The following is a 25,665-nucleotide window of genomic DNA, read 5'->3' on the forward strand; positions in this document are numbered from 1 at the left end:
TTTTTTCCTTATTTTCCTTATTTTTTCTTTTTTCTCTTTTTTTTCCTTATTTTTCTTTTTTTCTTATTTTTCCTATTTTCCTTATTTTTCTCTTTTTTTTCCTTATTTTTCTTCTTATTTTTTCTTTTTTTCCTTATTTTTCTTTATTCCTTAATTTTCAATTTTCTTTCCTTATTTTTCTTTTCACACAAACAAAAATCCCCCACCCCCCCCCACCCCCCCTCCCCCCCTCCCCCCACCCCCCCTCCCCCCCACCCCCCCCCACCCCCCACCCCACCCCCCCTCCCCCCCACCCCCCCCCACCCCCCCCACCCCCCCCCACCCCCCCACCCCCCCACCCCCCCCACCCCCCACCCCCCCCCCCACCCCCCCACCCCCCCCCACCCCCCCACCCCCCCCCCCCCCCCCCAACCCCCCCCACCCCCCACCCCCCCCCCAACCCCCCCACCCCCCCACCCCCCCACCACCCCCCCCCACCCCCCACCCCCCCCCAACCCCCCCAACCCCCCCCACCCCCCCCCAACCCCCCACCCCCCCCCCAACCCCCCCACCCCCCCACCCCCCCCACCCCCCCCACCCCCCACCCCCCCCCCAACCCCCCCAACCCCCCACCCCCCCCACCCCCCCCCCCCCCCACCCCCCCCCCCAACCCCCCCACCCCCCCCCCCCCCAACCCCCCCACCCCCCCACCCCCCCCCAACCCCCCCCCCCCCCACCCCCCCCCCCCCCCACCCCCCCCACCCCCCACCCCCCCCCCAACCCCCACCCCCCCCCACACCCCACCCCCCCACCCCCCCCACCCCCCCCCCACACCCCCACCCCCCCCCCCCCAACCCCCACCCCCACCCCCCCCACCCCCCCCCCAACACCCCCACCCCCCCCCCCCCCCACCCCCCACCCCCCCCCACCCCCCCCCCCCCCCCACCACCCCCCCCCCCCACCCCCCCCACCCCCCCCCACCCCCCCACCACCCCCCCCCACCCCCCCCCACCTCCCCCCCCCCCCACCCCCCCCCACACCCCCCCCCCCCCCCCCACCAACCCCCCACCCCCCCCACCCCCCCCAACCCCCCCCCCCCCCCCCCCCCCACCCCCCACCCCCCCCCCCCCCCCACCCCCCCCCAACCCCCCACCCCCCCCACCCCCCCCCACCCCCCCACCCCCCCACCCCCCCCACCCCCCCACCCCCCCCTCCCCCCACCCCCCACCCCCCCCCCACCACCCCCCACCCCCCCACCCCCCCCCCAACCCCCCCACCCCCCCCACACCCCCCCCCCCACCCCCCCCCAACCCCCCACCCCCCCCCCCCCCCCCAACCACCCCCCCCCCCCCACCCCCCCCCAACACCCCCCCCCCCACCCCCCCCACCCCCCACCCCCCCCACACCCCCCCCCCCCCCCTCCCCCCACCCCCCCCACCCCCCCCCCAACACCCCCCCCCCCCCCCCCCCACCCCCCCACCCCCCCCCACCCCCCCCCCCCCCCACCCCCCCCCCCCCCCACCCCCCCCCCCCCCCACCCCCCCCCCCACCCCCCCCCACCCCCCACCCCCCCCCCCCTCCCCCCACCACCCCCCCCCCCCACCCCCCCCACCCCCCCCCACCCCCCCCCCCCCCCCCCCCCCCCCCCCACCCCCCCACACCCCCACCCCCCCCCCCCCCAACACCCCCCACCCCCCCCCCCCCCCACCCCCCACCCCCCCCCCCCCCCCAACACCCCCCCCCCCCCCCCCCCCAACACCCCCACCCCCCCCACCCCCCCCCCACACCCCCACCCCCCCCACCCCCCCACCTCCCCCCACCCCCCCACCCCCCCCCACACCCCACCCCCCCCACCCCCCCCTCCCCCCACCCCCCCCCCCCCCCCACCTCACCCCCACCCCCCCCCCTCCCCCCACCACCCCTCCCCCCCTTCACCCCTCCCCCACACCCCACCCCCCACCCCACCCCCCCTCTCCCCCACCCCCCAACCCCCCCCCCCCACCTTCTCCCCCACCCCCCCAACTCCCCACCCCCCCCATCACCCCCCCCCCCCAACACCCACCCCCCCCAACACCCCCACCCCCCCAACACCCCCACCCCCACACCCCCTCCCCCCCATCACCCCACCACCCCACTCCCCCCAACTCCCCCCCCCCCTTCACCCCACCCCCCCCCAACTCCCCCACCCCCCTCCCCCCTCCTCCCCCCCCCACCCCCCCCCAACACCCCACCCCCCCCCCACACCCCAACCCCCCCCCAACACCCCACCCCCCCCAACACCCCCACCCCCCCCACCTCCCCCAACCCCCCCCAACCCCCCACCAACCCCCCACCTCCCCCCCCCCAACCCCCCCACCACCCCCCCAACCCACCCCCCCCCCCCAACACCCCCACCATCCCTCCCCCCCCCCACCACCCCCCACCAACCCACCCCCCCCCCAACCCCCCACCAACCACCCCCCCCCCCAACACCCCCACCACCCACCCCCCCCCAACACCCCCACCAACCCACCCCCCCCCCCCCAACACCCCCACCAACCCACCCCCCCCCCCCAACACCCCCACCAACCCACCCCCCCCCCACCAACACCCCCACCATCCCACCCCCCCCACCTTCTCCCCCACCTTCCCACCCCCCCCCCACCTCACCCCCACCAACCCTCCCCCCCCCCCAACACCCCCACCAACCTCCCCCCCCCCAACACCCCCACCTCCCCCTCCCCCCCCCACCAACACCCCCTCCAACCCCCACCCCCCCCACCACACCCCCACCCCCCCACCACCCCCACCCCCCCCCCCAACACCCCCACCATCCCACACCCCAACCCCCCCCAACACCCCCACCAACCACACCCCAACCCCCCCCCAACACCCCCACCAACCCACCCCCCAACCCCCCCCAACACCCCCACCTTCCCACCCCCCAACCCCCCACCAACACCCCCACCATCCCCCCCCCAACCCCCACCAACCCACCCCCCCACCAACACCCCCACCAACCCCCACCCCCCCCCCCAACACCCCCACCAACCCCCCCCCCCACCAACCCCCTCCCCCCCCACCTCTCCCCCTCCTCCCACACCCCTCCCCCCACCTTCACCCCCACCAACCCACACCCCTTCCCCCCACCACCCCCACCACCCTCCCCCCAACCCCCCCCAACACCCCCACCAACCCACCCCCCATCCCCCCACCATCTCCCCCACCCCCATCCCCCCATCTCCCCCTCCTTCCCACCCCCCCCCAACTCCCCCTCCAACCCTCACCCCCCCCCACCAACTCCCCCTCCCCCCCCAACCCCCCACCTTCTCCCCCACCTTCCCCACCCACCCCCACCTTCCCACACCCCCCCCCACCAACACCCCCCCTCCCCCTACCCCCCCCACCACCCCCACCAACCCTACCCCCCCCACCTCCCCCCTCCTTCCCAACCCCCCCCCACTCCCCCACCAACCCTACCCCCCCACCTTCTCCCCCACCAACCCTACCCCCCCACCAACTCCCCCACCAACCCTACCCCCCCACCTTCTCCCCCTCCTTCCCCTACCCCCCCACCTTCTCCCCCTCCTTCCCCCTCCCCCCCCCACCTTCTCCCCCTCCTTCCCCCTCCCCCCCCCACCTTCTCCCCCTCCTTCCCCCTCCCCCCCCCACCTTCTCCCCCTCCTTCCCCCTCCCCCCCCCACCTTCTCCCCCCTCCTTCACCCTCCCCCCCCCCACCTCCCCCCTCCTTCCCCCTCCCCCCCCACCTTCTCCCCCTCCTTCCCTCTCCCCTCCCCCCCCACCTTCTGCCCCTCCTTCCCTCTCCCCTTCCCCCCACCTTCTCCCCCTCCTTCCCTCCCCCCTTCCCCCCACCTTCTCCCCCTCCTTCCCTCCCACCCTTCCCCCCCCCATCCCCCCCCCATCCCCCCACCTTCTCCCCCACCAACCCACCCCCCACCCCCCACCAACACCCCCTCCAACCCCCCCCCAACACCCCCACCAACCCACCCCCCCCCACCAACACCCCCTCCAACCCACCCCCCCCACCTTCTCCCCCTCCTTCCCACTCCCCCCCCACCTTCTCCCCCACCTTCCCTCTCCCTCCCCCACCAACCCACTCCCCCCCCCCCCACCTTCTCCCCCTCCTTCCCTACCCCCCCACCTTCTCCCCCTCCTTCCCTACCCCCCCACCTTCTCCCCCTCCTTCCCAACCCCCCCACCTTCTCCCCACCTTCCCTACCCCCCCACCTTCTCCCCCTCCTTCCCTCTCCCCCCCCCCACCTTCTCCCCCTCCTTCCCTCTCCCCCCCCCCACCTTCTCCCCCTCCTTCCCTCTCCCCCCCCCCACCTTCACCCCCTCCTTCCCTACCCCCCCACCTTCTCCCCCTCCTTCCCCCCCCCACCTTCTCCCCCTCCTTCCCCCCCCCCCACCTTCTCCCCCCCCCCACCTTCTCCCCCACCTTCCCCCCCCCCCACCTTCTCCCCCTCCTTCCCCCCCCCCACCTTCTCCCCCACCTTCCCCCCCCCCACCATCTCCCCCTCCTCCCTCCCCCCCTTCTCCCTCCCCCTTCCCCCTCCTCCCTCCCCCCCCTCCTCCTTCCCCCTTCTCCCTCCCCCCCCTTCTCCTTCCCCTTCTCCCTCCCCCTCCCCCCTTCTCCTTCCCCCTTCTCCCTCCCCCTCCCCCCTTCTCCTTCCCCCTTCTCCCTCCCCCTCCCCCCCCCTCCCCCTCCCCCCCCCTCCCCCCTTCTCCTTCCCCCTTCTCCCTCCCCCTCCCCCCCTTCTCCTTCCCCCTCCCCCCTTCTCCTTCCCCCTTCTCCCTCCCCCTCCCCCCTTCTCCCCCCCCCTCCCCCCTTCTCCCTGCCCCCCCCTTCTCCCTCCCCCTCCCCCCCCTCCCCCTCCCCCCCCCCCCCCCCCTTCTCCCTCCCCCCCCTTCCCCCTCCTCCCTCCCCCCCCTCCCTTCCCCCCTTCTCCCTCCTCCCTCCTCCCCCCTCCCTCCCCCTTCTCCCCCCCCTTCTCCCTTCTCTCCCCCCCCCCCTTCTCCCCCCCCCCCCCCTCCCCCCCCCTTCTCCCTTCTCCCTCCCCCCCCCTTCTCCCCCCCCCTCCCCCCTTCTCCCCCCCCTTCTCCCTTCTCCCTCCCCCCCCTTCTCCCCCCCTTCTCCCTTCTCCCCCCCCTTCTCCCTTCTCCCTCCCCCCCCTTCTCCCCCCCCTTCTCCCTTCTCCCTCCCCCCCCTTCTCCCCCCTTCTTCCTTCTCCCTTCTCCCTCCCCCCCCTTCTCCCCCCCTTCTTCCTTCTCCCTCCCCCCCCTTCTCCCCCCCTTCTTCCTTCTCCCTCCCCCTCCTTCTCCCCCCCCTTCTTCCTTCTCCCTCCCCCTCCTTCTCCCTCCCCCTCCTTCTCCCTCCCCCTCCCCCCCCTTCTCCCTCCCCCTCCCCCCCCTTCTCCCTCTCCCTCCCCCCCCTTCTCCCTCTCCCTCCCCCTCCCCCCCCCCTTCTCCCTCCCCCCCCCCTTCTCCCTCCCCCCCCCCTTCTCCCTCTCCCTCCCCCCCCTTCTCCCTCTCCCTCCCCCTCCCCCCCCCCTTCTCCCTCCCCCCCCCTTCTCCCTCCTCCCCCCCCCCTTCTCCCTCCTCCCCCCCCCCTCTCTCCCTCCCCCCCCTTCTCCCTCCTCCCTCCCCCCCTTCTCCCTCCTCCCTCCCCCCTTCTCCCTCCTCCCTCCCCCCCTTCTCCCTCCTCCCCCCCCCTCTCTCTCCCTCCTCCCCCCCCCTCTCTCTCCCTCCTCCCCCCCCCTCTCTCTCCCTCCTCCCCCCCCCTCTCTCTCCCTCCCCCCCCCTCTCTCTCCCTCCTCCCCCCCCCTCTCTCTCCCTCCCCCCCTTCTCCCTCCTCCCTCCCCCCCTTCTCCCTCCTCCCTCCCCCCCTTCTCCCTCCTCCCTCCCCCCCTTCTCCCTCCTCCCTCCCCCCTTCTCCCTCCTCCCTCCCCCCTTCTCCCTTCCCCCTCCTCCCTCCCCCCTTCTCCCTTCCCCCTCCTCCCTCCCCCCCCCTTCTCCCTTCTCCCTCCCCCCCCTTCTCCCTTCTCCCTCCCCCTTCTCCCTTCTCCCCCCCCTTCTCCCTTCTCCCTCCCCCTTCTCCCTTCTCCCCCCCCTTCTCCCTCCCCCCCCCCTTCTCCCTTCTCCCTCTCCTTCCCTCCCCCCCTTCTCCCCTCCCTAACCTTCACCACCTCCAGCCCCTACCTCTTGACCCCTTACCCCAAAACCATCCGTTACCATGGTAACGCTAAACGCTCTCCAACGGCCGCGGCTACCACCGTTTCCCCCAACCCCAGGTCGGGCTCCTTTACCCCACCCCGCTCCCTGGGCTCGGGAACCCAGCGCTGATCACCGGCCTACAGCTGTCCCGCGGCCGCGGAATGTTCCCGGGCTCCGCTCGGCCCAGGCCCAGGCCCAGGCCCAGGCCCGAGCCCGAGCCCGAGCAGCCGCCTTCCTCACTGTCCCCACCCTCACTCACTCACTCACTCAGAGAGCAGCCGCCGCCATCTCCTCACGGGCCCTGCCCCGGTCCGGGGGTGTCGAAGGGGAAAAACCGCCGGGTCTCTGCCCGCCGCCAGCAAGGCCCTCCCGGCAGCCGGCTCCGCGCAGGCGCCCCGCCTCACAGGCCGCGGGAGGGGGGTGAGCTGGGGGCAGAGGAAGATCCCAGAGTGACAGGCAGCAGCACCTCAGGAGGCTGAAGTGAACATGGAGCAGAAACAGTGAGTACACACACACACACACACACAGAGAAAGGGGTGTGAAACAGTAGTTAGCACACACTCCCCTCACACTTGGACATGAGGAGCCATAATAAACCTCTTCATTCCTCATGGATTTTCTTACAACACAACCCAGTGCAGTACTGCCGGAGCTCTGCACTGTCACAGGTACCATCCTTTGGAAGAAATGTTAGACCAATAATTATGCCCCACCTGCTCAGGTGGATGGAAAGGTGCTGTGGCACCCATTACAAAGAAGAGCAAGAGAGTTTTCTCAGCTGGGATGCTTTGGCCAATATTTATCCCTCACCCAGCATCATTGGGCCAGATTATTTGGTCATTGCCCCATTGCTGTGTATGGGAGCTTTGCCTGTACCAGCATTAACAATGGCACGCTCTTTAGAAGTACTCCAATTGCTGAAACTTTGGGATATGCTGAAATCATGAAAAATACTATAGAATTATTAAGGCTTTCATGTTATGTGAGATATGTGTGTGATCAGGAATAAGAGGTCTTGTGAGTTCAAACATCTATAAGGAGTGAGGGCCAGTTAGGTACCAAAAAGAGAACATAAGGGCTAGGAGGAACAAAAGTAGATGATTCAACCCCACCAGCCTGCTCTGCCATTTTATACCATCATGGCTGATCTCACCTTGGCCTCAACTCCACTTCCCTGTACATTCCCCATAATTCTTTAATTCATTAAGTTCAAGATCAAACCCTTGTTCAATAAAGGGTGTAAGGATAAACCAAACAATTACAGATCAGCTAATTTAACTTTGGTAGTTGTGAAACTTGTAGAAACAATAATTCAAGACAAAATTAATATTCACATAGATAAATTCAGGTTAATTAAGGAAAGCCAGTATGGATCTCTTCAGGGAAAAGTATGTTTAAGTAATGTGTTGTGAAACTTGAAAAGGTTCAGAAAAGACTTACAAGGATGTTGCCAGGGTTGGAGGATTTGAGCTATAGAGAGAGGCTGAATAGGCTGGGACTGTTTTCCCTGGAGCACTGGAGGCTAATTTGTGACCTAATAGATGTTTATAAAATCATGAGGGACATGGATACGGTAAACAGACAAGGTTTTTTTTCCGTGGGATGCAGGAGTGCAGAACAAGAGGGTGTAGGTTTAGGCTGAGAGGGGAAAGATATGAAAGGGACCTAAGGGGCAACTTTTCACCCAGAGAGTGGTGCTTGTATGGACTGAGCTGCCAGAGGAAGTGGTGAAGACTGGTACAGTTACAGCATTTAGAAAGGTATCTGATGGGTATATGAATAGGAAGGATTTAGAGGGATATGGGCCAAGTGCTGGCAAATGGGTATTGATTATATTAGGATATCTGATCAGCATGGACGAGTTGGACCGAAGGGCCTGTTTCCATGCTGTACAACTCTATGATTCTAATTGCTGGAGGTTTTTTGGAGTCTGGATAATGCCATTGCTGTGGTGAACATGGACTTCCAAAAGGCATTTGATACACTGTTGCACAACAGACTTGTGAGCAACGTTATAGCCCCTGAATAAAAGGGACAACATCAACAAGGAATTGGCTGAGGGTGAGGAAACATAGAGACATGGTTAATGGATACTTTTCAGATTAGGGGGAGGTTTGTAGTGGAACTCCCAAGGATCAGTGTTTGGATCATTGTTTTTCCTGATATAAATGATGTAGACTTTGGTGTACAGAGCACAATTTCAAAACTTACAGGTGATAAAACTTGGAAACAATGTAAACTGTGAGGAGTTCAGTGTAGAACTTCAGAAAGACATAGACATGTTGGTGGCTTTGGCAAATATGTGGCAGATTCATTTCAGTACAGAGAAATATGTAGTGATACCTATGTAGTGATAGGATGGAGATGTGTGTAGATTATTGAAGGTGGCAGGAAAAGTGGAGGGAGCAGTTAATAAAGCATACATTTATTAAGAATGAAATTAGTACAAGAGGAAGGAGATTATGTTGAACTTAAATAAGACACATTTAGCCTTAGCTCAAGTAATGTGTACACACTGACACTGCACTTTAGGGAAGATGTGAAGACTTTGGAGAGAGTGCAGAAGAATGATTCCAAAGATGAGGAATTTCAGTTTTGGAAATGACTGGAGAACCTGAGCTTGTTTTTGGAGAAAAGAAGGCTGAGCACAGATCTAATTTAAGTATTCAAGATCATGAGAGGACTGGACAGAGTAAATAAGGAGAAAATGGTCCCGTGTGTGAAATAATTAAGAACAAGAGGGCACAGATTGACAAAGTTATAATTAACGTAAGCAGAATGAAGAAAAGCTCATGGTTTGAGGAAACCCCATTTACAAATTTCCCAATGACACCACCATCATGGATGGGATCTCAAACAGTGACCAGGCAGGGTACAGGAAAGCGATAACTTAGTAGCATGGTTTAAAGATAATAATCTCTCCCTCAATGTCAGCAAAGCAGAGGAACTGGTCATCGACTTAAGGAAGGAAAGTGGAGGACACATATCAATTTATTTATCTGTGTCAAAGGTGCTGAGGTGGAGATTGAAATTTGATTCATTTATTGTCGCATGTACCGAGATACAGTGAAAAGCTTTGTTTACAAGCAGTACAAGCAGATCATAGTAAGCAAGGACAGACAGATCAGAAGGACTTAGACAGAGGCATACAGGTTACATTGCAGATGGTGTGCACTAGGCATGATCAGCATTAGCAAGAGCAGCATAATTTAGGCTAGAGAATCCATTCATTAGTCCAATAATAGCCAAGAAGAAGCTGTTCCTGAACTTGCTGGTGTGTGTGTTCAGGCTTCTGTATCTTATGCCTGACGATGAGGTTGTAGGAGATCGTTACCAGAGTGCGAAGGGTCTTTGATGATGTTGGCAGCCTTTTTGTGGCAGCGAGCTGTGTAAATGAAGTCCACAGATGGTCTGGGCTTTGCACACCACCTTTTGTAGTTCCTTATGGTCCTGGGCACAGCAGTTGCCATACCAAGCCGTTATGCACCCAAACAGTATGCTCTCATTGGTGCATCTGTAGAAGTTGGAGAGGGTCCATATGGATGTGCCAAATTTCCTGAGCCACCTGAGGAAAAAGAGGCATTACGATGGTCTACAGCTTCAAGTTCTTAGGAGTAAATATCACCAACAATCTGTCCTGGTCCATCTACGACAACACTACAGTCAAGAAAGCATACCAATGCTTCTACTTCCTCAGAAGGCTAAGAAAAGTCAGCATATCCACAATGACTCTTGTCAATTTTTAGAGATGTACCATAGATAGCATCACAGCTTGGTATAACAACTGCTCTGCCCAAGATCACGAGAAATTACAGAGAGTTGTGAATTCATCCAAGTCCATCATGCTATCTCTGGCCAGCAGCCAACATAATCAAAGACCCCACCCACCTTGGTTATACTCACTTCCATTGGGCAGAAAATACAAAAGTTTGAAAACACAGATAAACAGACTCAAGAACAGCTTCTTCCCCGCTGTTATCAGACTTATGAACTGGCTTCTCAGATATTAGAATTGACCTTTCCCTGCACCTTCTTTGTAGCTGTAACACTACATTCTGCATTCAGTTCTGTTACCCTGATGTACCTGTAAGGAATGTTTTGTCCGGGTAGCACAATGCAATATTTTACACTTTATTTCAGTACGTTTGACAATAATATATCAAATCAAAATCTTTTTCTGCACAGTGAATGGTTATGGTATGGATTGCACTGCCTGAGATTGTGATGGAGATAGGTTCACGTGAAGCTTTTAAACAATGGTTACTTGAAAAAGAACAATATACAAGGTTTCGGAGAGAAGGTGGGGAAATGGCAGCAAATGGGATGCTCATTTGGAGAGCCAGCACAGGCACAATGGACCAAATGGCCATCTCCTGCTCTGCAATGTTTTATAAAAATCCCCAGGACTGGATCAGGTGTACCCTAGAACTCTGTGGGAAGCTAGGGACATGATTGCTGAGATATCTGTCATCGATAGTCGCAGGTGAGGTGCCGGAAGACTGGAGCTTGGCTAACGTGGTGCCACTGTTTAAGAAGTGTAGTAAGGACAAGCCAGGGAACTATAGACCAGTGAGTCTGATGTCGGTGGTTGGCAAGTTGTTGGAGGGAATCCTGAGGGACAGGATGTACATGTATTTGGACTCCTTGGATGCTGCCTGAACTGCTGTGCTTTTCCAGCACCATTAATCCAGAATCTGGTTTCCAGCATCTGCAGTCATTGTTTTTACCTCTATGTATTTGGAAAGGCAAGGACTGATTAGGGATAGTCAACATGGCTTTGTGCTTGGGAAATCACATCTCACAAACTTGATGAAGTTTTTTGAGGAAGTAACAAAGAGGATTGATGAGGGCAGAGCGGTGGGTGTGACCTATATGGACTTCAATAAGGCAATCGCCAAGATTCCCCATGGGAGACTGGTTAGCAAGGTTAGATCTCATGGAATACAGGGAGAACTAGCCATTTGGATAAAGAACTGGCTCAAAGGTAGAAGACAGAGGGTGGTAGTGGAGGGTTGTTTTTTCGACTGGAGGCCTGTGACCAGTGGAGTGCCACAAGGATCGGTGCTGGATCCAGTACTTCTCATCATTTATAAAAATGATTTGGATGTGAGTGTAATAGGTATATTTAGTAAGTTTGCAGATGACACCAAAATTGGAGGTGTAGTGGACAGCGAAGAAGGTTACCTCAGATTCTTGATCTTGATCAGATGGGCCAATGGGCTGAGAAGTGGCAGATGGATTTATTAGATAAATGTGAGGTGCTGCATTTTGGGAAAGCAAATCTTAGCAGGAGTTATACACTTAATAGTAAGGTCCTAGGGAGTGTTGTTGAACAAAGAGACCTTGGAGTGCAGGTTCATATTTCCTTGAAAGTGGAGTTGCAGGTAGATAGGATAGTGAAGAAGGCGTTTGGTATGCTTTCCATTATTGGTCCGAATATTGAGCAAAGGAGTTGGGAGGTCATGTTGCGCTGTACAGGACATTGGTTAGGCCACTTTTGGAATCTTGTGTGCAATTCTGGTCTCCTTCCTATCGGAAAGATGTCGTGAAATTTGAAAGGGTTCAGAAAAGATTTACAAGGATGTTGCCAGGGTTGGAGGATTTGAGCTATAGAGAGAGGTTGAATAGGCTGGGGCTGTTTTCCCCGGAGCATCGGAGGCTGAGGGATAATCTTATACAGGTTTATAAAATCTTGAGGGGCATCGATAGTGTGAATAGACAAAGTCTCTTCCCTGGGGTGGGGAAGTCCAGAACTAGAGGTTAATTGTGACAGGAGAAAGATATAAAATTTCTTTTTATAGAGGGGCAACCTTTTCACACGGAGGGTGGTACGTGTATGGAATGAGCTGCCAGAGGAAGTGATGGAGGCTGGGACAATTGCAACATTTAAGAGGCATTTGGATGGGTATATGATTAGGAAGGGTTTGGAGGGTTATAGGCCAGGTGCTGCCAGGTGGGACTAGATTGCGTTGGGATATCTGGTCGGCATGGACGGGTTGGACTGAAGGGTCAGTTTCCATGCTGTACATTTCTATGACTCTATGTTCATGGGATCAGGGTGTAACTGTTTAGGCCAGTGCTTATTCGATCTGATTTGATTTGATTTATTGTTGTCACATGTACTTACATACAGTGAAAAGTTTTATTTTACGAGTAGTACAGACAGATCATAACAAACAAGGACATACAGATCATAGGGTGCTTAGACAGAGCAATGCATACCAGGCTAGGGCTACACGGAAGGTGCACAAATCAAGATCAACATTAGATTTAAAATTAGAGAAGTCCATTCAGCAGTCTAATAACAGCAAGCAAGAACTGTTCTTGAACCCGCTGGTGCTTGTATTCAACCTTCTGTACCTTTTGCCTGATGGAAGAGGTTGGAAGAGAGTCATACCGGGATGTGAAGGGCCTTCATGATGTTAGTAGTCTTTCTGCAGCAACAAGTGTAAATGGAGTCCATGGATGGGAGATTGGCTTCCATGATGTCTGGGCTGTGCACACAAGCTTCTGTAGTTTCTTATGGTCCTGAGCAGGACAGTTGCCATACCAAGCCATTATGCACCCAGACAGAATGCTTTTTATGGTGCATCTGTAAAAGTCGATGAGAGTTCATATGGACATGCTGAATTTCCTAAGTCTCCTGAGGAAGAAGAGGCATTGTTGTGCCTTCTGGACGGTCACATCTATGTGGGAAGTCCAGGAAAGATTGTTGTTGTTGCCACTACAAGGAACCTAACACTCTTGAACCTCTCCACTCCACCTTCTCAGCTCCATTGATATAGATAGGGGCATGTCCTCCTTTCTTGCTGAAGTCAATGATCAAATCAATGATTTTACATCACTAACTGATATAGGACAGTTAAGAGTCAGCTGTATGAACGTGGGTCTGGAGTCACAAGTAGGCCAGACCAGGTAAGGATCACAGATTTCCTTCCCTCATTGTCATTATTGAACCAGATGGGTTTTTACACCATCGCCATTAGGCCGGCTCTTTCATTTAATTGAACTCAAATTTCACTATCTGCAGTGAGCATATTGATCACTGCACAGCTCATAGTGCACTTTCATTTTTCTCCTTTAAGTCATTCTTTAAAACTTACTGTTTTGACAAAGCCTTTGCTCAGTGCACTAACATTTACTTATGTGGCCTTGTGTCTGACCATGTTTTATAATGATGCTGAATGCACAATATATTTATAGGTTGTTGTTGCCAAGCGTGTTAAAATCTGACTCCGTCGCATTGACAACCATCCCATTCCGGTGTTCCATACATTTTAAATGTCATCACAGCAAGTGCCATAAACTTAGTGATTTTTTTCTGTGGTGATGTAGTGTTTAGGCAATTAAACATTCATGAATTCCCCAAAGCTAAAAATCATCAAAGCTAGATTCACAGTAACAATTACTGCATCTCAGACTACTGTAAATTATTTTTTAACCTCTTGTCACCTCTGATTCTTTTGCCAGTCACCTTAAGTCAGTGTTCTCTGGAACCAGTTTCTCTTTTTTTTATCAAGAGCATTCATCACATCTATCAGATCGTCCTTAGACCTTCTCAAGGAGACAACTGGTTCTCTGGTCTCTCCATGGATCTGAGTCTTTCATACTTGATACCATCAAATCTTGCCCGGAACATTTCTCAACCCTTGATAATGTTAAAAAGAGTAGTGGTCCTAATGCTGATTCCTGGGGAACACCATTGCACATTTCCTTTGTCCTTGACAAGTATGTACTAGTCAGTTAGGCAGGAAGTGGTTGAGCGAGGACAAGTTGGTTTACTAAAGAAGTTGAATCTTTTGTCAACAGGAAGAATGAGGCTTATGTAAAAGTGGGACGTGAAGGCTCAGTTAGGGAATTTGAGAGTTACAAGTTAGCCAGGAAGGACCTAAAGAGAGAGCTAAGAAGAGCCAGGAGGGGACATGAGAAGTCTGTAGCACATAGGATCAAGAAAAACCCTAAAACTTTCTAGAGGTATGTCAGGAATAAAAGAATGACTAGAGTAAGATTAGGGCCTGTCAAGGACAGTAGTGGGAAGTTGTGTGTGGACTCTGAGGAAATAGGAGAGGCGCTAAATGAATATTTTTTGTCAGTATTCACATTGTCAAGGAGAATACTGAGATACAGGCTATTAGACTAGACAGGATTGAGGTTTATAAGGAGGAGGTGTTAGCAATTCTGGAAAGTATGAAAATAGTTAAGTCCCCTGGGCTGGATGGGATTTATCATAGGGTTCTCTGGGAAGCTAGGGAGGAGATTGCAGAGCCTTTGGCTTTGATCTTTCTGTCATCATTGTCTACAGGAATAGTGCCAGAAGACTAGAGGATAGCAAATGTTGACCCTTGTTCAAGAAGAGGAGTAGAGACAACCCTTGTAATTATAGACCACTGAGCCTTACTTTGGTTGTGGGTAAAGTGTTGGAGAGGATTACAAGAGATAGGATTTATAATCATCTTGAAAGGAATAAGTTGATTAGGGATAGTCAACATGGTTTTGTAAAGGGTAGGTCATGCCTCACAAACCTTATTGAGTTCTTTGAGAAGGTGACCAAACAAGTGAATGAGGGTAAAGCGGTTGATGTAGTGTATATGGATTTCAGTAAAGTGTTTGATAAGGTTCCCCACTGTAGGCTAATAGATAATAAGAAGGCCATGGGATTGAGAAGGTTTTAGCAGTTTGGATCAGAAATTGGCTAGCTGAAAGAAGACAAAGGGTGGTGGCTTATGGGAAATGTTCATCCTGGAATTCAGTTACTAGTAGTGAACTGCAAGGATCTGTTTTGGGGCAACTGCTGTTTGTCATTTTTATAAATTACCTGGATGAGGGCATAGAAGGATGGGTTAGTATATTTGCGGGCAACACTAAGGTCAGTGGAGTTGTGGATATTGCTGAAGGATATTGCAGATTACAGAGAGACATAGATAAGCTGCAGAGCTCGGCCGAGAGGTGGCAAATGAAGTTTAATGCGGAAAGGTGTGAGATGATTCACTTTGGAAGGAATAACACGAATACAGAATATTGGGCTAATGATAAGATTCTTGGTAGTGTGGATGAGCAGAGAGATCGGTTTCTGATTGATTTCACAGGTCGGCGCAACATTGAAGGCAGAAGGGCCTGTACTGCACTGCAGTGTTCTATGTTCACTGCTTCCAGAAAATAGGTGGTGAGATTTCAGATAAAGGCACATTTGGCCATCTATTGTGAATCTCATAGACCCTGGATCAAATTGAGATTTTCAAAGGCCTGGGTACAATTTCCTTACAGTTTTGACCATGTGATGTGGTAGCTGTAGCGAGATCACCCAAGTGGATCTCATAGAATGAGTTCCCTGATTGGATCTGTTAACCTGGTCTAATGAGGGATCCCGGGCTGACAGATATTAAAAGGAGTGTTAATTCACATTGCTGTGGGTCTGGAGTCACATGAAGGTCAGACCAGCTAAAGATGATAATTTCCTTCCCTAAAGGGCATTAGTGAACCAGATAGGTTTTTCATGGCAATCGACAATGGATTCATGGTAATCATTAGACTCTTAATTCCAGATATGCATTGAATTCAAATTCCAAGTCTGCCATGGCAGGATTCAAACTTAAGTCACCAGTACATTACCTGGGTCTCTGGATTAACAAACCAGTGATAATACCACTAGGCCATTGCCTCCCCATTATTTCAGTAGCCGTACTGGAAAATGTAAATGGAGGGATGAGCGGAAAATAAAAATTGACTGAAAGAAAAGAAAAACAGTTGTAAAGAGAAGTTTTCAATCTCTTACTCAGAATCCAGGAGATATTCACTGTAGACATTTGTCTTTGTTAAAGGCTTCAGGCGAGGATTTTAATGCATAGACCAGTACATAGCAATTTACTTGACTACTTGTCCCAGTGATGATTACAAACCTAACAAAAAGACTAGGAAGAGATTGAACTGGCTCAAATGCATGATGATAAAGAATTGGAATTAGATTAACCCTCTGCAATGATTTATACAGGTGAACCATTGAAGCAAACATGATAAAGGTAGATTCAATTAAGGTAATCGACAGAACGTTGGATGAATATTTGAATAAAAATGGTGTTTTCACCATATGGGGAAAAGGCAGGAGAGTGGCTGTAGGTGATAGAACTGGACCAAATGGCCGCCTTCTGCAACATAACAATTTGTGTGCTGGGGCAAAAATAGAAATTGCTGGAAAAGGTCAGAAGCATCTGTGGAAAGAAGTCAGAGTTAACATTTCATGTTGAGTAATGAAACATTATTAGTTTCATTTGGCCTAGTAGTATTATCACTGGACTATTAATCCACCGACCCAGATAATGTCTGGGGACCCGGGTTCAAATCCCACCATGGCAGATGTTGGAATTTGAATTTAAAAAGATCTGGAATTAAGAATCTAGTGACTACAATAAATCCATTGCCAATTGTCGGAAAAACCCATCTGGTTCACAGACATGCTTAAGGGAAGGAAGTTTGCTGTCCTTACTTGGTCTGGCCTACATGTGACTCCAGACCCACAACAAAGCAGTTGACTCGCTACTGTCCTCTGGGCAATTAGAGATGTGCAATAAATGCTGCCTAGGCAGCAATGCCCTCATCCTGTTAAAGAATAAAGAAAAAAAAAGCATTCCTGTATCTGTAAGGGTTTGCTCTGGTTTCCTCCCACAGTCCAAAGATGTGCAGGATAGCTGCATTGGCCATGGGAAATGCAGGGATTGGGTATGGGGTGAGTCTGGATGCAGTGTTCTTCTGAGGGGCGGTGTGGACTTGGTGGGCCAAATGGCCTCATCCTACTGACACATCGATAATTAATTAAATTGCCTATTATGAACACATCTTCTGCAAACCTAAAATTCTGTTAGAAACAAAAAGCACCTTCAGATGTATTATTCAAAAAAACTCTTCATTTTGAGTCCTTAGTCTGTGAGTCTTCAATAGAATTAACTTGTACAGCACACCAAACAGTACTTCATGAATGCATTTCATTATAATCATGATTTAAGATGAATGGGATCATTTTATGCAGCCAAGCTCTTCAGCTGACTGGAATGATCAAATATACAGCCATACAGCTTTATTCAACTCTGCTGCTGTCAAGCAAGGCCCCCTCCTAGGGACAATGCTTTGTAATGTTTTTTTGATTCATTCATGGTACCTAGGTGTCATTGGTTTAGTCCAGCACTCACTGCTCATCCCTAATTTCCCTAATTGGTGGTGATTAAAGATAAAAAGGAGTTTTCATTTACAAGGCAAAGTCAGAGCCTTCTGTGTTCCAATGCCATGTAATTTTACTGCTGTTACAGATGGTTATATTTAAACAAGTTACCAATCCTGATCCTAGAGTTCTGGGTGCAGATAAGTGCATTTTGTCAGTGAATACATAAAAAGAAACGTGACAACCTGAGTGATAACCTGTGAAAAAGAAATATTAATAAATGTGCATTGTTATGAGGTATATAAAAATAGCTATTCTACAGTGTATTTAAAAGAGTTCTCTTTAAGACAAGTGTATTTACATCTGACAATCCTCAACCCACCTCACTGCAACCAGAATGAATTAATTAATTCACTTTCTCCTGTTGAGGCAGGTTAGAGCATAATTATGGATTCAATACATTTTGCCTCAGTCTTGAAGCTCAAATATTCAGTTTTCAGGACAGGTTTCACAAATAGTTCACCATGTCCTAGTCAACAGAAACATAAGGTTAGTGATGTAATGTCAATTACACACATGGCTGAGCACAAGTCAGTCTTTGCCTCCTCTTCCACAGATTCATCTTCACCGAGTTCCTTTCAGCAATGCAGCTCAGGAAGACATCAGGTATCAACTTCCCAGTAAAGCAAACCACAACACTTCTCATCCCACGTGATATTGCATCAGCTGGTTCATAAAGTAATGTGTGATCAGAAACCACAGACCCGTCCAGATCATGGCTGATCACTCTCTTATCGAAAGTATCAGTTCAAATGTCAAAATCTGAACACATCATCTGGTCAAAGGCTAACACATGATGAGGACCTTTGATAGCTACAGATGCTGGAGCTGATCTTGTCTCAAGTTATCAATGGACATGTTGAGTAAAGTGCTGTGTGAGAAACGTCGTGTTTCTACTCTAATATCGAGGTAATAATACAAATATTTTCTGTCTTGTATATTTCATTGTTTAAAAGTCATATTTTAATAATTAAAATGATCCATGATAAGCATTCCCATTTCACAGTGAATTTATAAAATACGGTCTGTGAGACTCTGAATCTGATCCCATTTTTTCCAAACAATGATCGCAACTATAACGGCAGAGATTGTACAAGCGACATGTAAACGGCTCCTCATCAGAGGGATACTGAACTTGGCGATGGTGGAGATGCAAACAAGGATAACAGTCATGATGGCCAGAAAGATGTTGATACATTTTCCAAGCAGAACCTTAGCGTTGGCATTTTCAATCTGTAACAATTGCTGCTGTTGTTGATGTAATTCCAAGGTGGCAAGTCGGGTCTGGCACGATTCCAAGGCTTCCTACAGATGACCACATAAACAGAGGCATGTCAGTGGGTCTGATAAAAATAAGTGTAATTTGGGATTGATATTAAACATGAAGATACTAAACAAATGTGAGATGAAAACAGCAAATGCCGATATCATAGATTTATCATAACGATCATAGAATCAATACAGTGCAGATGGAGGCCAAAGTCCTATCATGCCTGTACCAGCTCTATGATCTAGTGCTAACTGTGATGATACTACAGCTTTAAGAGGTGTATTTTGTCCTGGTGTTTTGAAGAGAGCTTGTGAGGCCTTGGGTTTTTTTTCAAAATTGGAATGATAGGAGCAGCAGAATTGGGTGGGGTCAAGTTCCCACAGAACCAGGATTTTTAGTTTTAGTTTTTCTGTAGCAGCTGCTGGGGTCTTGAAGCTGATGTGGAAGCTATTTTTCCTCTGTCCGTCATATCTAAAAACTGGGGGTTCTCTTCCTGCTGCTGTAACTGCATGTGAGACAATCTGTTTTCCTGAATTTACCTTTGCTAAGGATGTGTTTATGGATGTTACTTTATTGAATAGTTATCATTTAGTAGTTAACCTATTATTCTGTTTAAGTTTTCCAATACAGTTAAGTTGTTCCAATGTCTTTTCTTTTGTTGCATTTTAATTATAGCATTTGAATAAAATGTGCTTTGGCTAATATCAAGTAGTTTGACCATCGAATTGCATCTGGAATGCAACATCTTACACTTACCTTTAAAATAAGAAAAGGTAGAGCCATGACTATCTTCTGAATATATTTTGAGAGGATTTGATCTGGTCCATAACATAATCTCCTGCCTTTTCCCCATATTCCTGTCTACAATTACCATCCCAAAATAAAAATCTAATGCCCTCTTGAATGCCCTCTTAAATGGAACCTGACTCCACCACATTTCCAGGCAGTGCTTTCCAGACCCAAATTGCTCGCTGCGTAAAAACGCGTTTTCTTACATCACCCGACGCTTTGTTTGCATGTCACTTTAAATCAATTTCTTCTCATTCGTGTTTTTTTTACAAACAAAAACTGCTTCACCCTGTCAACTCTGTCCAGTCTGCTAACTACTTGTTAGGTCTGGCATCTATAGAGAGAGGAATTAATAGGGCCTGAGTTTACTCCAGGTAAGTCAATTGGTGTTAATTAAGTTAAAGTCAGACCGATTATAATGTTTCAGGTCAATGTCCTTTCATCAGAAGCTGTGGGAAAGTAAACGAAAGACAAAGGCTGCTTTGACCAACATTTTTAAACCCACTTGAATTTAAGGTGCTGGTATATAGACAACTGCTTGGTGTTGCTTCTCCTTAGCTCTGCAATTGTCTCCTGCCATACTATAATCATGTATTCTTCACACTATTTTTGAATCTTTAGACTTCTCTACTCCCGAGTGCTGTGGTGACTCAGTTGTTGAGAGCATATTTCAAGATTGGTGGATTTCTGCATATTAAAAACATCACAGGCTGCAAAGGTGGTGCAAGAAAGTGTTGTTGAGGTAGAAGATCAGCCATAACCTCACTGAATGGTGGAGTAGGCTCAGAGGGCTGAATGGCCTTCTCCTGCACCTTTTTTTAAATATACAATCCCATTTCTTATGATCTCTTCCACTCTGGGTCCCTCACTCACTCCAGCCCAGTATCAGTAGCAATGATCTGTGTTGTGAACCTACATTGTGCAAACTATGAATGACTTGAGTTGGAATTCCCACTCAGTTGGTCGTGCCTTTTCCACAGGTTGGATTGGTTGCCGGGAATCCATGAACATCAGCAACATCGAAGTTTGAAAACTTCACACTCCACTGCTTTAATCTCACTGGAACCCTGCCAGAAACAAGGCTAATGCATTACTATTGAACTGCAGGGAGGCATTTATGGCAACAAGCAACAAGGACTGAGATATTGTGGGAATCAAAAAGAAGAATTCAGGACAGCAAGGTCAGTGAGACGTTAGAATCTGAAATGCACTGCCTTGAAATGTGGTGGAGGCAGATTCAACTGAGGCATTCAAGAGGGGCATTGAATGGTTATATGGATAAAAATAAGGTCCAGGGGTTTGGGGAGAAAAAGAGATTGGCACAAGGTAATTACATGTGCAAGAAGAAAATGCAGGCATGATGGGCCAAATGGCTTCCTTCAAATCAACATTCCGTAATGTGAAACAGACTTTCCACACGCCAATGATAATATCAGTCATTTCAATCAAATTTTAGCTCCATATCTCCTCAGATCAGTATCAACGATTGTAAGATTAATTGGTGACCTGCACAAACTGTGTACAGCGGATCTAGCCCTAAAAATAAAATGCACAGAACTTCCATTTGCTTCTGTAAAGTAAGTTTTTGCATTTACAATGTGTGAAGCATTTTGACACATCTCTTCCATTTTATTGCCAAATGTGGTCAAAGTTTGCTTTGGAGGCGACATTGTGCACAGTAATATCCATTCTGCAAGAAACACTGCAACAGGCTCCTTAGACAGCACCTTCCAAACCGCTGACTATTTTTACCTAAAAGTACAAGGGTAGTAAATACATGGGAAAACCACCACTTTCAAGTTCCCCTCCAAGCCACTCACCATCCTGACTTGTAAATATATCGCAGTTCGTTCAGTGTCACTGAATTAAAATCCTGGAACTGCCTCCCTGATAGCATTGTGGGTCAACCTACAACGCAGGGACTTCTGCCTTCACCACCTTCTCAAAGGCAGCTGGTAAAGGGAAAAAATTTGGAGAGGGTGCAGAGAAAGTTTAACAGGATTTTGCCTAGTCTGGAGGGTTTCAGTTATGAGGAGAGGTTGGATAAACTCAGAAAGATGGATGCTGAGGGGTGATCTGGTAGAAGTTGACAAAATTGAGAGGCATAGATGGGATGAATAGTCAGAGGCTTTTTCCCAGGGTGGAAAGGTCAACTGCAAGAGGGCACAGGTTCAAGGTGAGAGGGTAAAAGTTTAGGGGAGAAGTATGGGGAAAATCTTTCAGCCAGAGGGTGGTGGGTGCCTGGAACACACTGCCAGTGGAGGTGATGGAAGCAGGTATGTTAGCAACATTTAAGGCATATCTTGATAGACGCATGAACGAGAGGCAAAAAGAGGGATAGAAACTGTGTATGGGCATAAGTAGTAGGTTTAAATAAGGATTGGGAATTGGTGCAGGCTTGGTGGGCTAAGGGGCCTGTTCCTGTGCTGTATTGAAAATTGTATTGTATAAAATTGGATTGTATAATTGCAGGCCTGGCCAGCAATGTCCACATCTCATGAATGCAAAGAAAAAAAAATCCCAAGTGAAATGAAGGCCATGAGTGGGCAGTAATCCATTTGCTGGTCATCATATTAGGGAAAAGAGAATGCCTCACTTTTCCTTGTGTTGTACCAAAGGGATCTTCTCCATCAGTTTGGCCAGGTAGACCATGACTACAAAACACCTTAAAATGCTTTTATTACCAAAAACATGTACCACTGAGATACCTTATATGTTACAAAACCAGGTTCAAAGGAGAATCTTAAAGCAAGAATATAAGGTAGTTATCCGGAGAAATGGAGGAGATCCAAAGATGTGCAGGTTTGGTGGATCAGCCATGGGAAATGCAGGGTTACAGGGATGGGGGGGTGGCTGGGTGGGATGCTGTTGGGATGGGCAGTGTAGACTCGATGGGCCAAATCACCTGCTTCCACACCATAGGGATTCTATGTTTCTATAGTGAGGGGATGTCTATGCTTTAGTTCTGGGTAACTGAGAGCACAGCACCAATAGGGAATGGTCAGTGAGCCAGAAATAGAGACACCAAAAGATCTCAGAGCACTGTAGGACTCAAGGAGGGTTTGGAGACAGTGGGAGAATGAGATTATAGAGGGATTTACCAACAATGTTAAGAAATGAGGCATGGTCAGACTAGGAATCAATTTGGGGCCAGTGAAATAGAATTTGGTGTGAGTTTGGATACAAATGCCCACCACTACAACACAGCTCTAAAGTTTCTACAATCAGAGACTGGAATCCATGAGAGCATGAGTAACACAACTAAACTGACAGTCCAATTTTTTTGTTTAAAATCTGTCCTTTCTTTGATTCTTTCTTGGTGAGTAAGAAATTCTATTTATACTTAATCAGATGTTATAGTTACCATTAACCCTAAGTTCATTCAAGCTGGAATTTTTTTCTGGTCACAAATTTGCTTATTTCATCCTTTCAGATCCTCTTTCTTTCCTGTGCCTCGCAGGGTTCCTTCAACCAGATGGTCTTGACAGTATTCGTTGACATAAGACAACAAGAGATTAGCAGCTGTCCACTTGAGAGAGTAACTTTGTAAGTAATGGTTTATCTTCATTATCTGTTCCTCTGCTGGCTCCTGCCTATAGCAGACTGGTTTGCCATGTGGAATGATGTCAACAGCATGGGTTCAACTCCTGCATCAGCTGAGGTTACTGAAAAGGTCATTCTTTCGCAACCTTCCCCCTCACCTGAGGTTTGGTGACCCTCAGGTTAAATGCCCTACCAGTCATTTCTCTAACGCCTATGGTCTTCTGAGACTCTGGCAACTTTACTTACTTCTTGCCCAGAAGTATGATATGGGGTATGGTTAACTGCATCAAACTTCAGAGAATAGGAATTATTTTACAGGATTTAATAAGTTAGTGACAATCTTCCGTGTCTTTAAAAAAAAAGGAAGATAGATCCATTTCTCTGTTGAGATGTCACAGCATTTCAAATTCTAAAAACCATTGTCAGTAACACAAAGAATGGCAAACATTCTGCATCAGTTAATATCTGTGAAGCGAATAAGGAAGGTAGGATTCTGAGTATGAAACCTCTCTTCACATGAAAGAAGAGGGAAAAATTAATCAGAAGTAAGATATGAAAATCTTCTTGACTCTCTCCAAGATCCAGAATAACTGATTGTGCTTTATGTTGGCGGAGGTAGGTCCTGTGGATAGTGCCCTGACCCATGGGCCAGAAACTCTGTATTCGAATCCCATTTCAGGATTTGTAGGTTACATTGGAGGTGTGTTCATCTCATGATCAAATAGGTCAGTCATCAACTTGTAACTCATGAAGGCAAACTCTGAGACTGGGAGAGTCTCCTGTTCAGCATCAATATTATACTTCACCAATCCAATTGGAAAATCTTAGATACCAGTGCCATCTTAGAATATGGCACCTGAAGGAGGAGTATGTTGACACTCAACACCATATTGGAATGGTAGGTAAATGGCACACGAGTTTTCCTCCAGAAATGTCTGTTGGTGTTTCCTCCAGTTTGATTGTGGATCTTTGTATCTAACATTTAAGAAATCTGTAAATTATCAGGTGGGGTTAATCTAAGCAACAACTTCTGTTTGTAAGCGACTGTTGTTGTAGGTGCTTCATCAGGGCATCATTCTACAAATGCAACACTGGATCACTTGAGTTAAAAATCACACAACATCAGGTTATAGTCCAATAGGTTTATTTGGAAGTACTAGCTTTCAGAGCACTGCTCCTTCATCAGGTAGCTATGGAGCAGGATCATAAGTCACAGAATTTACAGCAAAAGATTACAGTATCATGCAACTGAAATGATATATTGAACAAAACTTTAATGCATTGTCTGAGCTAAGATGTCACTTTTTTTTATAAAACCTTAAGTTATCTCAAGAATGTGACTTAAAAGAAGTTCTGGGATTTACATATTAATGAACCGAAACGTGTAACCCATTCTAAAAGATGAAAGACTTAACAGCAATCTAGGTTTATTCAATATATTGTTTCAGTTGCATGATACTGTAATCTTTTGCTATAAATTCGGTGTCTTATGATCCTGCTCCACAGCGATCTGATGAAGGAGCAATGCTTCAAAAGCTAGTACATCCAACTGAACCTCATTAAATCCCTACAGTGTAGAAACAGATCATTTGTCCCAACACATCCACACCCACCGACTCTCCGAAAAGTAACCCACCCAGATCCATTCCTCTACATTTCCCCTGACTAATGCACCTAACCTACACATCCCTGCAAACTATGGGGCAATTTAGCTTGGCCAATTCACCTAACTTGCACATCTTAGGACTGTGGGAGGAAACCGGAGCACCTGGAGGAAACCCACGCGGAAATGGGGAGAATGTGCAAACTCCACGCAGACAGTTGCCTGAGGCTGAAATCGAACCCAGGTCCCTAGCACTGTGAGGTAGCAGTGCCAACCACTGTACCGTCAGATCACTGAACCTTTTGGATTATAATCTGGTTGTGATTTTTAATTGGTCCACCCCAGTCCAGCATTGGCAGCTCCACATCATCACTCCAGGAGGTATAAGGACAGGAGGCCACAAGCTTTGTCAGAGAGGCAGGGTGCAAAGAGTATCTTCAGGGAGAGGCGGGGAAGAGTTTTAAGAAGGCATGTCCAGAACGTAGGACCCAGATAGCTGATGGCACAGCTTCCAATGGAAGGATAAGCAAGTGGGGAATGTCAAGAGGCCAGAATGGGTGGACAGTCCAGGGATTTAGGACGTATGGACAACTCCAGAGACAGGAAGGAATGAGACAATGGAGGGATTTGAGAAGGTGTTGATTAAACGGGACAGCGGTGTGGGTCATTGAGCATGGGGGATTTATGCAGTAATATTGTAAATGTATAAACATTACACAGTCAGCAGTTTGACAGAAAGCTGCATACCTGCATGTCACGGGCTCGCTCGTAGGATTGATAGGCCACCTTTTCCTCAATGCTGGCCAGCTCCTGTTTTAGATCAATGGTCTCATGTTGATGGAGTTCTGTGAGGTCATTCAGTTGATCTTCCAGACGGGCCGACCTAACAAAAACCCAGGCAAACCTTTTAGGTGATCCACATTTAAAGAGACCATCTGATTATCAAAGGAAAGGCCTGAATTCTCATAGCGCCTCCCGTAACCTCGGGACTGTTCCAAGACAATTGACAACAAATAAATAACTCTGGAAGTGCTGCATCACAGGAAATGTGCAGGTGAT

At 50.3% G+C, this 25,665-nt stretch overlaps 2 protein-coding genes and 1 long non-coding RNA gene across 8 annotated transcripts in view; 1 reads left to right on the forward strand and 2 right to left on the reverse strand.

Moving 5' to 3' along the window:
- Nucleotides 1-6,588, reverse strand: part of cep83 (centrosomal protein 83) — a 54,841-nt gene extending 48,253 nt beyond the window's left edge. The window contains exon 1 of the mRNA XM_087999709.1: nt 6,460-6,588. The gene's annotated coding sequence lies outside the window, so the exon portion shown is untranslated. The remainder of the gene's footprint in view (nt 1-6,459) is intronic.
- Nucleotides 6,554-25,665, forward strand: part of LOC148145905 (uncharacterized) — a 125,026-nt gene continuing 105,914 nt past the window's right edge. For 2 of the 3 annotated variants that reach the window (XR_015761197.1, XR_015761195.1), the window contains exons 1-4: nt 6,554-6,692; nt 17,958-18,310; nt 20,441-20,641; nt 22,894-23,006. This is a non-coding gene — a long non-coding RNA (uncharacterized LOC148145905). The remainder of the gene's footprint in view (nt 6,693-17,957; nt 18,311-20,440; nt 20,642-22,893; nt 23,007-25,665) is intronic. The other variant, XR_015761196.1, reaches the window with a different exon arrangement.
- tmcc3 (transmembrane and coiled-coil domain family 3) overlaps nt 17,155-25,665 on the reverse strand; it is a 112,631-nt gene continuing 104,120 nt past the window's right edge. For all 4 annotated transcript variants that reach the window (XM_043713327.2, XM_043713329.2, XM_087999710.1 and 1 more), the window contains exons 3-4: nt 25,354-25,489; nt 17,155-18,706 (exon numbers count right to left, since the gene is read on the reverse strand). In XM_043713327.2, coding sequence (XP_043569262.1) covers nt 18,413-18,706; nt 25,354-25,489 — 430 coding nt within the window. In that variant the 3' untranslated portion in view covers nt 17,155-18,412. The remainder of the gene's footprint in view (nt 18,707-25,353; nt 25,490-25,665) is intronic.

Source organism: Chiloscyllium plagiosum, unplaced genomic scaffold (genome assembly GCF_037043375.1).
Source record: "Chiloscyllium plagiosum isolate Xiang-an unplaced genomic scaffold, Cpla_swu_hap1 HiC_scaffold_23, whole genome shotgun sequence".
Classification (NCBI taxonomy): Eukaryota; Metazoa; Chordata; class Chondrichthyes; order Orectolobiformes; family Hemiscylliidae; genus Chiloscyllium; species Chiloscyllium plagiosum.